Here is a 14,616-nt window from a genome sequence, read left to right as displayed (position 1 = left end):
TTTATTTGAATATAGATGCATTTGGAAATTTGCCATGATTAAATTGTAAGATTAATGGTATTATAGCTTGGTGTTTGTCTTGTAAGACCAAAATGCTTTGTTCAAATCATGACGGTGGTAGAACCAGTAGCATAGATCTACAGTTTCCCATATGTTCTCATGGTCAACAAAAAACTTTTAGTAAGGGGTCTAAAGCTCTGTCTACACTATCAAACTTTATGTGACAAAAAGTGTGATGTACCCATATATGGACATGATGATGTCATATCACTACCATATTTAAGCATATCAATACCATATTTGGGCACATCACTTTTAGTAGTCTACACTACAAAAGCAAATATTCAATTCTTGGCTGTAAATCTCTCTCACATCACTCGTCAATACCAAAGCTTTTTTATAACATTTGTTTTAAAAGCATATATACTGACCCTGTTAAACTGGCTATTGGACAGTTTCTGACTTAAATGAAAAAAATGAATATGGATGAAGTGAAAAAGTGCTGTCACTAATGTTTAAATGTTAGTATGATTGACTACATGACATTTCAAATGTGTTTGAATGCCAAAAGAACTAGCAAGGCAGGTACTCATTGCAATGTGGCCTATATTTTATGCAGAGATCCAAGACGCTGAATTTAATTTAACCAGAATTTTTGTCTTCTTAAGCTCTGTCTACACTATCAAACTTTATGTGACAAAAAAATGTGATATGCCAATATGGACATGATGATGTCATATCAATACCGTATTTGGGCATATTACTACCATATTTGGGCACATCACACCTTTTTTGTCAAACTAGTTTATAGTGTAGACAGAGCTTTAAACTACATCATTAAAAACTAACATTATGTGAATAACAATTTTAAACATTTTATTTTGTAAAAATAATTTCTGGTAAAATAAAAGAAAGAAATTAAATCTCCTTATGTTAATTTTGTTTAAAAATGTATAGTCCCACAAAAACATGACAAATGACAATATACTGTATCTCACAATGTACTTCATACTTTTTTCCATTGAATTGAACAACATTAATTTGGTATTTTTAAAAACTAAATATTGATTCATATTTACTATGACTTTATAGTTATTATTAAAGTCAAAATATTTACAAAATTAATAACTCACCAGAGCACATAAAATCCATCTACTAACACAATTTATTGATTAAATTAAGTATATATCATCTCAAAATAGATTTGAATTCATAGACATAAAAATTGTTTTTTTACAGTGACACTGTGACAAACAGTTTAATTTATTCAGGTGAAGAATTTGATAACAAAAATACTTTGTTGTCAAACTAGTTTGATAGTGTGGACAGAGCTTAATACAGAATAATCTTTTAAAGTATGTATCACTTTATTGTGGTTTTTATAGCAAGGATCAAAAGAATCAGATACCATTATGTTGTACAGAAGTACCAGTGGGGCCTGGGTACAACATTTGTAGGGGCTGGTATATACATCTTTTTTACACCCTGTTATTTATGAATGCATTTTCCTTTATTATGTATTATTGACAGAAATTAATAAATGGAATAATAATAATAATGAAATTGATCATAATCTTGTTTCCATAGCCTAAATTAGGTGGTGGGATTGATCTCAGGATAATACTTGAGTATTCGATTCAACTTGTTCATACCGCCTACAATATATTTAACACACAATACCTTATTGGTGCAACTGGATTTGATCGTCTAGAGTTTCTTTCCGTTGCTGTCATGTAATCCCACCGGAAGACTAGATTCCAATCAAAGCCTCCCTTCAGATCTGCAGAAGCTGCGACGTACTGGAAGGTATCCATGTTAATGACATCAATGATGGGGCTAACAACTGCTTTCCAATCCTAAAAAAGAAATTTTTGGTAGAATGTAATTTAATAGATAATATATAGAAAAAATAGATAATAGATAATAAAAACACTTGATATGATAATATAAATATATCTGGAGCAGCTTTAGAGAGAAGAAGTTTATACCAAAAAAGAAATGGTAGAATGTAATTTTATGCAATAGATAATTTAAATACTTTCATTGATGATATGAATATATAACTGGAACTGGTATTCAATGGTTTGCAGCCTTTGAAGAACTCCTCTCCCAAAATTGGAGCAGCCAGTTAACTTACCATATGGGAACCAAGCTCTGTCTACACTATCAAACTTATGTGACAAAAAAAATGTGATGTGCTCATATATGGACATGATGACATCATATCACTACCATATTTGGGCATATCACACTTTTTTGTCAAACTAGTTTGATAAAGTAGACAGAGATTTAGATACCCTAAAATAAAATAGCCAGTGATGAGTGATAATCAAAAAGCTTGTGGTTTGATGTCAACATCAGTAACGTTAATTTATTTAACATTTCAATCCTGATATCACCTTAGGCCTACACGAAATGATTATTAATCTATTATTTATACTAAATGAAGTGAATAGTTTAAATCATCTCCATAAAGGAGATACATTACATTTACAATAGCACATAAAAGTAGGTTGCACCCACTCATGTTAACCACATAAGGTTTTTAAAGATGCAAGATCCATTTAATACTAATGTACAGCAGAGAATAATTTCGCCAGTGTAGCATAAAAACAACCTTCTTGCTACAAATTCTACAATTGTGTAGCAAAATATACTATAGAAAACTATGTTTCTCGACTCAAACATCAGAAATTTTTCCCTGTACAGTATAACAATTAAGTTGTAATTTAAACATAAAGATCAATGACTTTAATTTAATTATTTAATTTTAAAATACTGTACTCCAGGCCTTGTCTTTTTAAAATTGAAGGTGTGCAACAAATTGCACTCCTCAATACAGCCAGGGGTGCTGTAGGTGTGCTGTTTGTATGTTGGTGTGTAGAAGTTTACCAAATTTAAGCGTGTTGTAAATCGCACTCCTAAAGGGCAGTTTAGGAGTGTGTTAGGCGAGTGATCGCACTCGCCTTAAAGACAAGGCCTGGTACTCTTGTAAATATGTAAAGTTATTTATCATAAATGTGCAATATTGAATAATTATTATAATATAAAATATAAGCAATTTTTAATCTTTTAGTCACTTTTTATCAAAGAATTTGTGTTGTGCTTACTGTATCTATGTTTGTGAAATTTTTTAAATTTATATATGATATTCCAGTTTTCAAAACAAATTTCTGTTAATTTTAAAAATATGGACAAATAAAGACATACATAAGACTATGATTAAATTTATAACAATACAAATAATACATAATTAAATGTGGGTGGATATAAATTCAAATTAAATTATAAACTATTATTATCATTGTGGGAATCTGGAACAATATTGTGTACTTTATTACAGCTACATCATGTCTACTATCGTTTACACAGGAAACAAATTACTGTAAGGTGATACCTTAGACAAATAAAATTAGACAAAATGATTGTTTATAGTGATTGATTTGGTATTAAACAGTCTTTATAATTGACGACATATTGACATAGCTGTGTTGTTGTTGTATCTCTGCGATTTCTACTACAAAAGGCGGTAAAGAACATTTCACTGTTTAAATATATAACTGTCAAAGCCAATTTTATATATCAATCCTAAAAAAAACAAGTTACTAAAAGAAAACACAAATGTCTCAATTTCCTAATCTCAGTAAAGCTCTGTCTACACTATCTAACTTTCTGTGAAAAAAACATGTGATATACCCAAATATAGTGATGACATAATGTCCATACAGTATATAGGCACATCACATTTTTTTTGTCAAATAAAGTTTGATAGTGTAAGGAACTTAATTTATTGTAAAATAGATATCTTTACATGATGTATAGTATTCGATAATAAATTTGAACTTGAAAGAAAAAAAGCAACAAAAAAACAAAAATTAAATCAAAAATCGAATCAAGTATTCAAAAGGCGATATATGTATTCCAAGAATATCTACTTTTCTATCATTACTCAATATACCAAGATAATTTATTCCAAAATTGATGAGATGGTAAAGAGGGGTTGCCTAATAGTAAATGGCTGGAAGGTGCCATTGACACAATAACACAAGAACGCTTACACCAGTTGATATGTTAAATTTGTTTACATAGACAATTTCTGACATATAAAGTGTTACTAAAATAAACTACATGTTGTATGCAGATTGAAGTGTTAAAATAACAGCTACCAATTAGCACTTGACAGCAAAGAGGGATGGCGTAATAATGGTAAAGGGATATCAGACTAACGCGTGAGAGGCATGGTTTGAGTAATATTTCTTGTATCATTAGGTAAGATGTATTACTCTCATTGTCACGTCCTTCAAATGGGATGTAAAGTGGAAATAACTTTTCTGTAATTCACAAGATCAATAAATATAGTATTACTGTAGTTCTTACATAGTATCACACAAGAGCAAACTAAAGCTCTGTCTACACTTTCAAACTGTAAGCTCTGTCTACACTATCAAACTGTAAGCTCTGTCTACACTATCAAACTGTAAGCTCTGTCTACACTTTCAAACTGTAAGCTCTGTCTACACTATCAAACTGTAAGCTCTGTCTACACTATCAAACTGTAAGCTCTGTCTACACTTTCAAACTGTAAGCTCTGTCTACACTTTCAAACTGTAAGCTCTGTCTACACTATCAAACTGTAAGCTCTGTCTACACTATCAAACTGTAAGCTCTGTCTACACTTTCAAACTGTAAGCTCTGTCTACACTATCAAACTGTAAGCTCTGTCTACACTATCAAACTGTAAGCTCTGTCTACACTATCAAACTGTAAGCTCTGTCTACACTATCAAACTGTAAGCTCTGTCTACACTATCAAACTGTAAGCTCTGTCTACACTTTCAAACTGTAAGCTCTGTCTACACTATCAAACTGTAAGCTCTGTCTACACTATCAAACTGTAAGCTCTGTCTACACTATCAAACTGTAAGCTCTGTCTACACTATCAAACTGTAAGCTCTGTCTACACTATCAAACTGTAAGCTCTGTCTACACTATCAAACTGTAAGCTCTGTCTACACTTTCAAACTGTAAGCTCTGTCTACACTATCAAACTGTAAGCTCTGTCTACACTATCAAACTGTAAGCTCTGTCTACACTATCAAACTGTAAGCTCTGTCTACACTTTCAAACTGTAAGCTCTGTCTACACTATCAAACTGTAAGCTCTGTCTACACTATCAAACTGTAAGCTCTGTCTACACTATCAAACTGTAAGCTCTGTCTACACTATCCAACTGTAAGCTCTGTCTACACTATCCAACTGTAAGCTCTGTCTACACTATCAAACTGTAAGCTCTGTCTACACTATCAAACTGTAAGCTCTGTCTACACTATCAAACTGTAAGCTCTGTCTACACTATCAAACTGTAAGCTCTGTCTACACTATCAAACTGTAAGCTCTGTCTACACTATCAAACTTTATGTGACAAAAAAATGTGATGTGCCCATGGACATGATGATGTCATATCACTACCATATTCAGGTATACCACTACCATATTTGGGCACATCAAACTAGTTTGATAGTGTAGACAGAGCTTTAGAGGCACATCATGCCAATGAACAGCCAAGACATTTAAAAATGAATCTAATCTCATTCATTATGCATATAATTTTATTATATGTATATCAATATAGCGAAAGATATATTTCATGTAATTAAAACGCATTGTTCTTTTTCAAACATGCTTTTTATATTTAAAATCTAGTGTTCAGTTACTGAATACATTAAATTTATATCAAGCATTTGAAAGAAAGAAAGGTGTTGTTTGGCATCGTTTGTGGTAACATGTTACTAAAATCATTTCATTTTAGGTGTTACAATCTATAAAGATTATTTTCAATAATAAATATAGACTGCAATACCAGTATGTAACAAAATATTTGTTTAATCTTTGAATATTTAATTATTCATATAAAAACAAAAATAGTTTTTATATAATTCAAATCACAAACTAATATTACAATATCATAGTATAAACAAACCAACAGTGTGTTGGTAGCCTATGATATGAGTGCCACTTACCTGGATAAAACAATATTATCCTTTCTCTCCATAGAGAGAGAACAATATTAAAAGAAGCACCCCTACCTGGAAATGGGACAATCCGCAAATTATCCTCTCTAGTATATAGAGGGAACATCATCATACCGTCATCATAATTTTTAGGCATGAGTACACTTACCTGCTGAACTCTTGAAAGGAGTGGTTCAAGCCAGTGTTGGTTGCACTCACAATGACTGTCTAGGAATGTAAGAATTTCTGCTGATGCATAGTCTGCTCCTCTCACTCGAGATCTCATTAAACCTGCAGGATACAAGAAAATAATTTTATTTTTTTATAAAAGGATTCAACAGCAAGTAACTCGCCAATTACAGGATGGATAAACTATTTAATAACTTATCATGCTTATAAACTAAGTCTCACTTGAGGCTTAGGGAGTAGAGTTGAAAGAGCCGTGCGGTACAACCTAGGTCAGAATTCTACCCTGGACTTTGGGATTGTTGGCAAGGCAAGCTATTAAGAACCTAGCTACAGCTCCACTACATTTGTTTTAAAAGTATTTTCTGAGCAAACAAGTGTGTATGGGGGAGGGGGGGGGGGGTAAGGTAAGCTGAGGTCACACAAAGGTCACCCAACTTGGCTCAATTTTCTAAGTGCTCTTAACTGTAACTCCTTTGAATCCTCTTGATAACATAAAGTAGACTGTTGTTTATGGTTATTTTATATTAATTTCCTCACAAATAAAGCAGCACAATCTAAAGGGCATGACTTTTATAGTTCTCTAAACTTGGATTTAAGAAAGGAAGATTATATTAAAATCATGATAAATGATTACAGTTATTATAATTCAATAAACATTTGATATCATTAATTCTTACCCTCCCTTCTCTCATTTCGTAATACTTTAACTTTCTCAATTTGTTGAAGCTGCTGGCCATCTTCAGCTGTAAGTAAACATAATTTAATGCATCATTAACAAGTTTGTTTTGACAGAATCTATACAATTTGTGAATTTAATTTGTTTGAAAAAAAATAACATAATAAGAATAATAATTAACTGTAGTCAGTGCTTAATGTATATTTTAATGTAATGACGTTATGTAATTAATTATGTAACACATAATTCATTACAAACTGTACACCTGAGACAACGTTAATTGTTTTAATATCATTTTTGTAGATTAAAGTTTGCATTCTTAATACATCTGTGAACATAGTACCCAATTATACTCCTGGTTGAAGGCGATAGTATGGCATGAACATAAGAAAAGGATTTGAACCTTTGACATTGTAAGCATAGGCACATATGTGGGTCAGCAAGGTAAGGGTCAAGAGTGTGATGGGTCAGAGTTCAACTAATTGATTGATTGGAATTTCCATTAAGATTGAAACATAAGGGAATTCACAGAGCGCATGTTCTACATTGTAAAAATAACATTCACATTTTAAAGATTTTGAAATATGGATTTATAATTATTAGAAAACAACATTTGTGAACATTTAATAAAATTGAAAAGTCTAAGTCATAGTGGCTTGCCTCACTTTTGGAGTTTGTTTGTTTTATATTATCATAATTAAGTCAAGATGAATCGATGCTTCTTAAACTAAACTGTATAAACGTTTGACCTTTTAAAAATTATTTTTCGCAGAAACTGTCTTTCTGGGGTTACGCTCTATAAAGTTGAATTTTAAAAAAACTTCAATACTTCAGGACATTATTTTTCCCTGAACCTACAACTAGGCTTTCTGTTTAATGCTTTATGTACCATCTAATTGGGATTTCTTTTAAAATTTAACCTTCAACTATTGATATGGTATACTGTATATTCTAAACTGAGTCTCCCTATTTTCCCCCAAAAAAAATTGCTACTACTAGTACTACAGTAGTTTAAACTGTGGTTGTTAATTTAGTTCTAGTTAAATTCTGTTGGACTGGATATAACTGTATATTTATTAATGGGATATTTCACATCAATGTAGTGTTTGACTTCATTAAAATAGATTGTTTTAGAATATCAGTTCACACAGACACTTCACAAGTACAAAGTCCGTTCATTTCAAGCTTGCTTAACACCTTTTCACACCATCATCTTGTTATTTTTCACATCTTATCTACTAATTTATTGGCTGATAAAAACAGAGAAACACTTCTCTTGCAAACAGATCTAAACTTGGAATATCATAATCGGTTAAACTGTATTTGGCATTGTTTAGCAGAGCAGACATGATGTAGTGACATTAAATTAACTGCCCGAGATAATTAGTAATTTAATCAACTTCCGTAGAAGAAGTTTAACTTCCTGTAAAATTATGTTTAAAACACAGTATATTGATGTTTAATGCTAAAATTTTAAAGAAAAGGGTACAGCAATGGAAACTCGAGAACTGAATTGAATTTTTTTTTGTTCAGAAAGAGAATTTATACAGTAAAATGTTCTGATATTCCCAAACATCTTTTTTTGTGTGATTTAGTTTAGATATCACAGTTGTATACTGGGTTGATAATAGGGGGAGGTTGTTGAACCTGGCTGTATTTTCTCTAAGTGCTTAGACTTTTTATTACGGCTGAATATTTTTTTACCAAGTCCATCATCTCTGTCTTTGTTTTGTTTATTTAATATTTATGTAAAGTTTATGTAATTGCTAATTAAGAATTTTCTTGGTTCTATTATTTTATACCTATTAAATGTTTTCTGAAATGGTTTACGATAATTGACAGACAGACAAACTTACGATCATCACTAAAATCATCAACTAGTATAATTTCTTTGATTAGATGAGGTGGGCTTCTTCGTAAAACACTATAAAAAAAACAAAGTATTATTTTTTATAAATCTTTTAATATATTTAGTGGCTGTATTTATTACATATAAATGTTATTGTTAGTTAGATGTTTACATAATTTTAAAATTATTACTGCTGTACCAGTACAAGTTGAATCATCCAACAAGAAAAAAATGTATGAGTTTATAATAAACATCATTACACAAAATTCCACAAATTGGCATCATTTATGACAAAAATCAATCCTAGTAAGAGTTGTTTTCTCGACTTAAACCTATTAAAGATAAATGACCCACATGTTGTCATAGCAACAACATTCACAATGAATAATTATCTATTTTAAGGTCCCTGCTACTATACAAGTTTAGAAGCTCAGGAAGAAGGATGTCGACGACATAATCGTAAAATAACTGGCCTACGATAATGTGACGTTAGAAAATGAAACAAATTCAACATATCTGATGTTGAAGGAATAATAATTATTACTACTTAAAAGAATAAGGCTCACTGCACTGATGCCTAAAGCTCTGTCTACACTATCATTATCAAACTCCATGAAAATGTGATGTGTCCATATGTGGACACCTGTGGTCATATTTAGGCACATCACTACCATATTTGGGCACATGTCAAACTAGTTTGATAGTGTACACGAAGACAAAACAATAATCATCTTTCATTTAAATTTATTTTTGTATAATAACTGTATGTACTGAAGAAAAGATATCCAAATAATTCTTGTGTGGAACAGAATCTTTTACAGTACTTTGACAAACATAGGAAATAATTTGGAGTGGATCTAACATAACGACGTCAGAAGATTATCTCCGACCATTTAATATAAATTATTGTTAACCTTGTAAATGCAATTCAAAACTATAAATAATACAATAAATAAAACTAATGAGTATTTCATTGAGTTTTCAATATTAGTTTGAACAATCAAATTATATTTTTATTTTGATTGGTATGCTATAAATAAAATAAAAATATTGAAAATCTAATCAAAATGATCAAAATGTTATGTGCAGCATCATTTATGGTTTAGAATTTAACCTGTATAGTAAAGTTCAAACAAATAAAAACATTTTTTCCCCAGTGAAATGACAGCTATTTGTCTAATGTACAGTATAGAACAGAAAGAAGGCAAGATTTTCAGGTCATCTTAAAGTCAAAGGTCAATTGATGATAATGTTCCCTAAGTTAATCATAATATATATTTGTGATCAATGATATTTCTGAATACCGTAGAGATTTGCTTTGAATGAAGATGCTTCAATTTATAACACAAAAATGTCTTATGTTAAACTTAAAAGCTGTATCTCAACAAACTATCTAATGGTATCATATTACAGGTATACAGTACCGTAGGTCAAATATTAAAATTCAATGTATTTTACTTTTTCATAATTATCCTAAATATGTTCATGGTTTTTAAACAAAATTTAAATTCTCATGATACTGTGCAGATGAATAAAAAATAATCAAAATATTCTGTAGGAATTGACTGACATGCAACAAACGAAAGACATCGGCATTTTCGAAATTAAATTTTTATAATAAAATACTCTAAATGGTAATTTGATGCATAGGATGAATATAACTTTAAATGATTCACTGTAATATAATGATGCAGATATATTTAAATTTTCTACAATTTACACCAAAAATGACAGTTTATACAGTATTATGTGGTTAATAAAAAGCTAATCCAGTATGTGTTCAAATTAAGGCCTACAGCACCGTGCAATTTTTTAAAGATAATAATTAATATTTTTTCTTTGTTCAATATATTATTATTAAGGGGATATTATTAAGGGGACACATTTGTGACCCGATATTTGTGACCCAATATTTTTCCCTTTAATTGAATAGTCTGAGTGTCCCCTGAATTAAAAAATCTTTTTCTTCTTGTTCTTGACATAGAAAAATATCCCCTTAATAAGGGTATCTAAAGGTAGGTTTCAATCTACTTTACTTCAATCTATTAGAACTAGTAAAGCAAGAACGCTAGGAGACCAAACCCGTTTTGATTACGACCATTCAGGAAATTACCTCACGACTTTATAGAACAAACAGTATACAGTACAGTAGGCCTAGATTAATTGAAATGATTTCTAATAAACAAATTACACAAACCAAAAGTGGTGTTGGTAGTCTATAAGTGCTAGCTTACCTGGATAAACCGACATTGGCAAGGTAAGCTAGGCACGAAATAGACTTAACAATTAGTAAAAAGAACAGACATAGACTTCAATACAGAAACCAGGACAGTTACCAGACAAATTTGAAATATGATATACTGTACTGTTGGCATGGTAACAGTATACGAAATATGTATTGAAAAAATAATATATGATGGAAACCTATGCCTTGAGGTCCCTCGAACTTTCTATAAATAAACCTTTAAAATACATATTTTATTGAAAACTGACCTTTGTACATAATACTATAATATTCAATATGTCTTACTTCAAATGCTATAGTACTTTAAGTTTAAATAATTTTAATGTGATTTTTTTATCTTGATATCTCTTTACTCAATAAAAAATCTTTTAAATATGATAGAAATATATACAGTAAAGTAAAGCTCTGTCCATAGCAAACTTTATGTGACAACAAAATGTGATGTACCCCATAATATGGACATGATGACGTCATATCACTACCATATTTGGGCACATCACACTTTTTTTGTCAAACTAGTTTCATAGTGTAGACCAAGCTTAAAGATTGGTAAACATTAGTATCCATATATCAAAATATTAATTTTATAATTGACAGAATTTTTCTACAAATGATATTACCGTACTGACGCGGGTATAAGCCCATACTCGGGTATAAGCCCACCCCCGACTTTTGACTAATTTTCATGAAAAATGAGGCACTCGGGTATAAGCCCACCCATTAATTCGAAGATCTAGTGTGTGTCGTAATACATATTTTTGTATTTGCCGATGTCCATACACCGAATACACCTACCTACCTTTGATCATAACCAAGCTAGGCTAATATACGCTAGGCCATATGAGGCCTAACGGTCCTGTTTTGTTTACACTCCATCGCGGTCGAAGATCGCTTCACACACGACGCTACATACAAGTCGCCAAAACGGAAAACCACTATTTGGTATCGGCTGCCATAAACAAGCTTATTAAATTTCTTTGGTACATTTCTATTTAACGAACATTGTATACTTGCTTTTCTGCTTGATAAATTCTTGTTCAATTGATGTTTAAAATAAGATATTCTACGATAAATTACACGAACTATAAGCTTAATTTTCCGACACTCTACACCTCGTGTATTTAGAGGCAACGTCGTACACGTGAGGGCGCTCGCTCGCATGGTGGAAATACACAGTGTGCATGTGCTGTTTTTGACAATCTGCATTTTTGGATCCTCGGGTATAAGCCCACCCCCCAAACTTGACGTGATTTCATGTTCAAGGGGGGTGGGCTTATACCCGCGTCAGTATGGTAATTGTAACTCACCTAACAACTGTTCTTAAGAGTGTTGATCTAGCTTCATTGTGAAAAGTTATAATAACACTTGTAGTTGGTAATGAATCATCATTCCATTTTTGTGATTTACATCTGAAAGCAACAAAAAATTAATTTATAGTAACAACTGTGATTACGGTAAAAGTGCATTAATTAATATTTAAACGAATAACATTTGAAGAAAGAATTAAAAACAAGGGAGGGACATTCTTCATATTGTGCATAAACTGTGGTGTTGGTACTGTAGTCTATGAGTGCCACTTTATACCTGGATAAACAAACGATGGCCCACACTCTGAAGAGAGGGTATTTTACAAAAAGAAAAAATCAAGTCGGAAACCCCTACTGCATAATGAAACCATGCACTTACCATCGCCATCAGTTCTTTTCACCAATTTTAAAATAATATAGGTTTAGCTGCAGTGTTGCTATTTTTATTTAACCTTGTCTATTTTGTGCCTAGCTTATCTGCATAAACCGACAATAGCCCATGCTCTCCAAAAGGAGGGCTTAGATACGAAAAGTTAAAAGTTTCTAGGTAAGTCCCCAACCACATACTGTACCACTGTCATCATTTTGCGACTTGACTGCGCATCATGCAAGTGTTATTTGTGTATCAAAAAAATGTTTAAGGGCTAATTTAACACGATGTCCTGTCTGTCATTCTGTCTGTAGAACCTTAATTCCACTACAAATCAAACTGCGTTGACTTAAAATGTCAAAACAATACAAAGAAATGACATAATTGCCATGTGTGTTCACTCTAATCTTGGCATGACTTCATGAAGACTGGAATCCATGTTGGGTATAATTGACAGAATTTATTTTTAGTCAGTCCGAATGCAAAGTTACTGGTGGTAAATGGTCTAAATTCATTTTTTGTCTGTCCGACTACAAAGTTACTGGTGGTAAATGGTCTAAAAATTTTTTTAGTCTGTCTGACTACAAAATTTAATACTGGTGGTGGTATTAAAATGGTCTAAATTTTTTTTTAGTCTGTCCAAATACAAAGCTACTGGTGGTATTAAAATGGTCTAAATTTTTTTTGTCTGTCCGACTACAAAGTTACTGGTGGTATTTGGTCTAAATTTTTTTAGAACCCAGACAAATGTGTATCCCCTCTTGTATTTACTACTTTAATTATAAATAATGGTTGTTGGTTGTGTTAAGGGGTTCATGGACTATACCATTTAAGAATAGGAGTATGAAATAAAAAATGGAATAGGTCTGTTTTTCTAGGCACAAACAGATGAATGTTTATATCGGTATAAAACAAATTATTATAAAAGGGTAAGAACATGTTTTATTACGTATAATAAATCATAAAGGTTGAAGGAGGATTTCTCCGAGCTTAAACATAAATGTCAAAAGTTGAAATGAATCTCTTAAAGTGAAGAATTTTGACTAATTAAACTTAACACATTTCAACACATAACAACGTATAATAAACAATTCTACATCTGAAATGTTTAGCATTCTGAAAACGTCGTTACCTTGTCGATCAAAACGCTTAATTTGTTAAAATGCTTTAAAAATCGATTAAACACGGTTGAATATAACACCTTCATTGTAGAAAATGTTAACACAGACTTTTATTTACGTCAATATTTTTTAATAAAAAGACAATAACATTTCAATGTTAATTTATAGTATTGATATTCACACAAACTTCTGACTAGTTTGGTAATGTTATTCAAAAATTAATTTGATTTGATATTACGTGGAATCTTAAACACTACAGTACGTCAAAACTGCTGAGTTAATCTATAATATAACATCCACATTCCAACTGAAATAAAAATTAAATTTTTTTATATAAAATTAGAAAAAAATCAAAGTTTAAAGACGTGTACCATCTATAAAAACAAACGACAGTAAAAACAAACCAATTTTTTTATGTTTGAAAATAGTTTCATCTGGTTTTATATAAATAATACTGTTAATACTGTTTTTTTTTTATATATATAAATGTAGTTTTAAATGCTGGTTCCAAAAATCCAAATTCCTAGGGACATGTTGATCTGTTCTTATAGACATGAGACGACATCAATATAAATTGAAAAATTATGTTTTATTTATAGAGAAGCCGACAGTGTGTAAAATAAATGTTGGTACAGTTGAATGAACAGTATGGTCATTTGGTAGTGGATTAAAACCTGCAGGAAACCAGAATCGTCTTGTACAGTAAACCTTTGTTTAAACTAATGGGTGCAGTCTTGTTCTTAGAAATTATACATTTTAGTCACTTTAATAATATACACAGTACACCATCCCATAATAAGGTTTGACGGAATGCTAAAAAAAATTAAATTCCAAATGCCGGTTTATCCA

General features: G+C 31.1%; 1 protein-coding gene across 1 annotated transcript in view; it reads right to left on the bottom strand.

The window, feature by feature from the left end:
- LOC140060645 (polypeptide N-acetylgalactosaminyltransferase 2-like) overlaps nucleotides 1–14,616 on the bottom strand; it is a 46,463-nt gene that overhangs the window by 10,212 nt on the left and 21,635 nt on the right. Inside the window, exons 3-7 of the mRNA XM_072106943.1 lie at nucleotides 12,277–12,378; nucleotides 8,732–8,799; nucleotides 6,877–6,942; nucleotides 6,180–6,301; nucleotides 1,681–1,856 (exon numbers count right to left, since the gene is read on the bottom strand). Coding sequence (XP_071963044.1) covers nucleotides 1,681–1,856; nucleotides 6,180–6,301; nucleotides 6,877–6,942; nucleotides 8,732–8,799; nucleotides 12,277–12,378 — 534 coding nt within the window. The remainder of the gene's footprint in view (nucleotides 1–1,680; nucleotides 1,857–6,179; nucleotides 6,302–6,876; nucleotides 6,943–8,731; nucleotides 8,800–12,276; nucleotides 12,379–14,616) is intronic.

Source organism: Antedon mediterranea, chromosome 10 (genome assembly GCF_964355755.1).
Source record: "Antedon mediterranea chromosome 10, ecAntMedi1.1, whole genome shotgun sequence".
NCBI lineage: Eukaryota > Metazoa > Echinodermata > Crinoidea > Comatulida > Antedonidae > Antedon > Antedon mediterranea.
The sequence above is the reverse complement of the archived record's forward strand: the minus strand, read 5'-3'. Positions and strand labels throughout refer to the sequence as shown.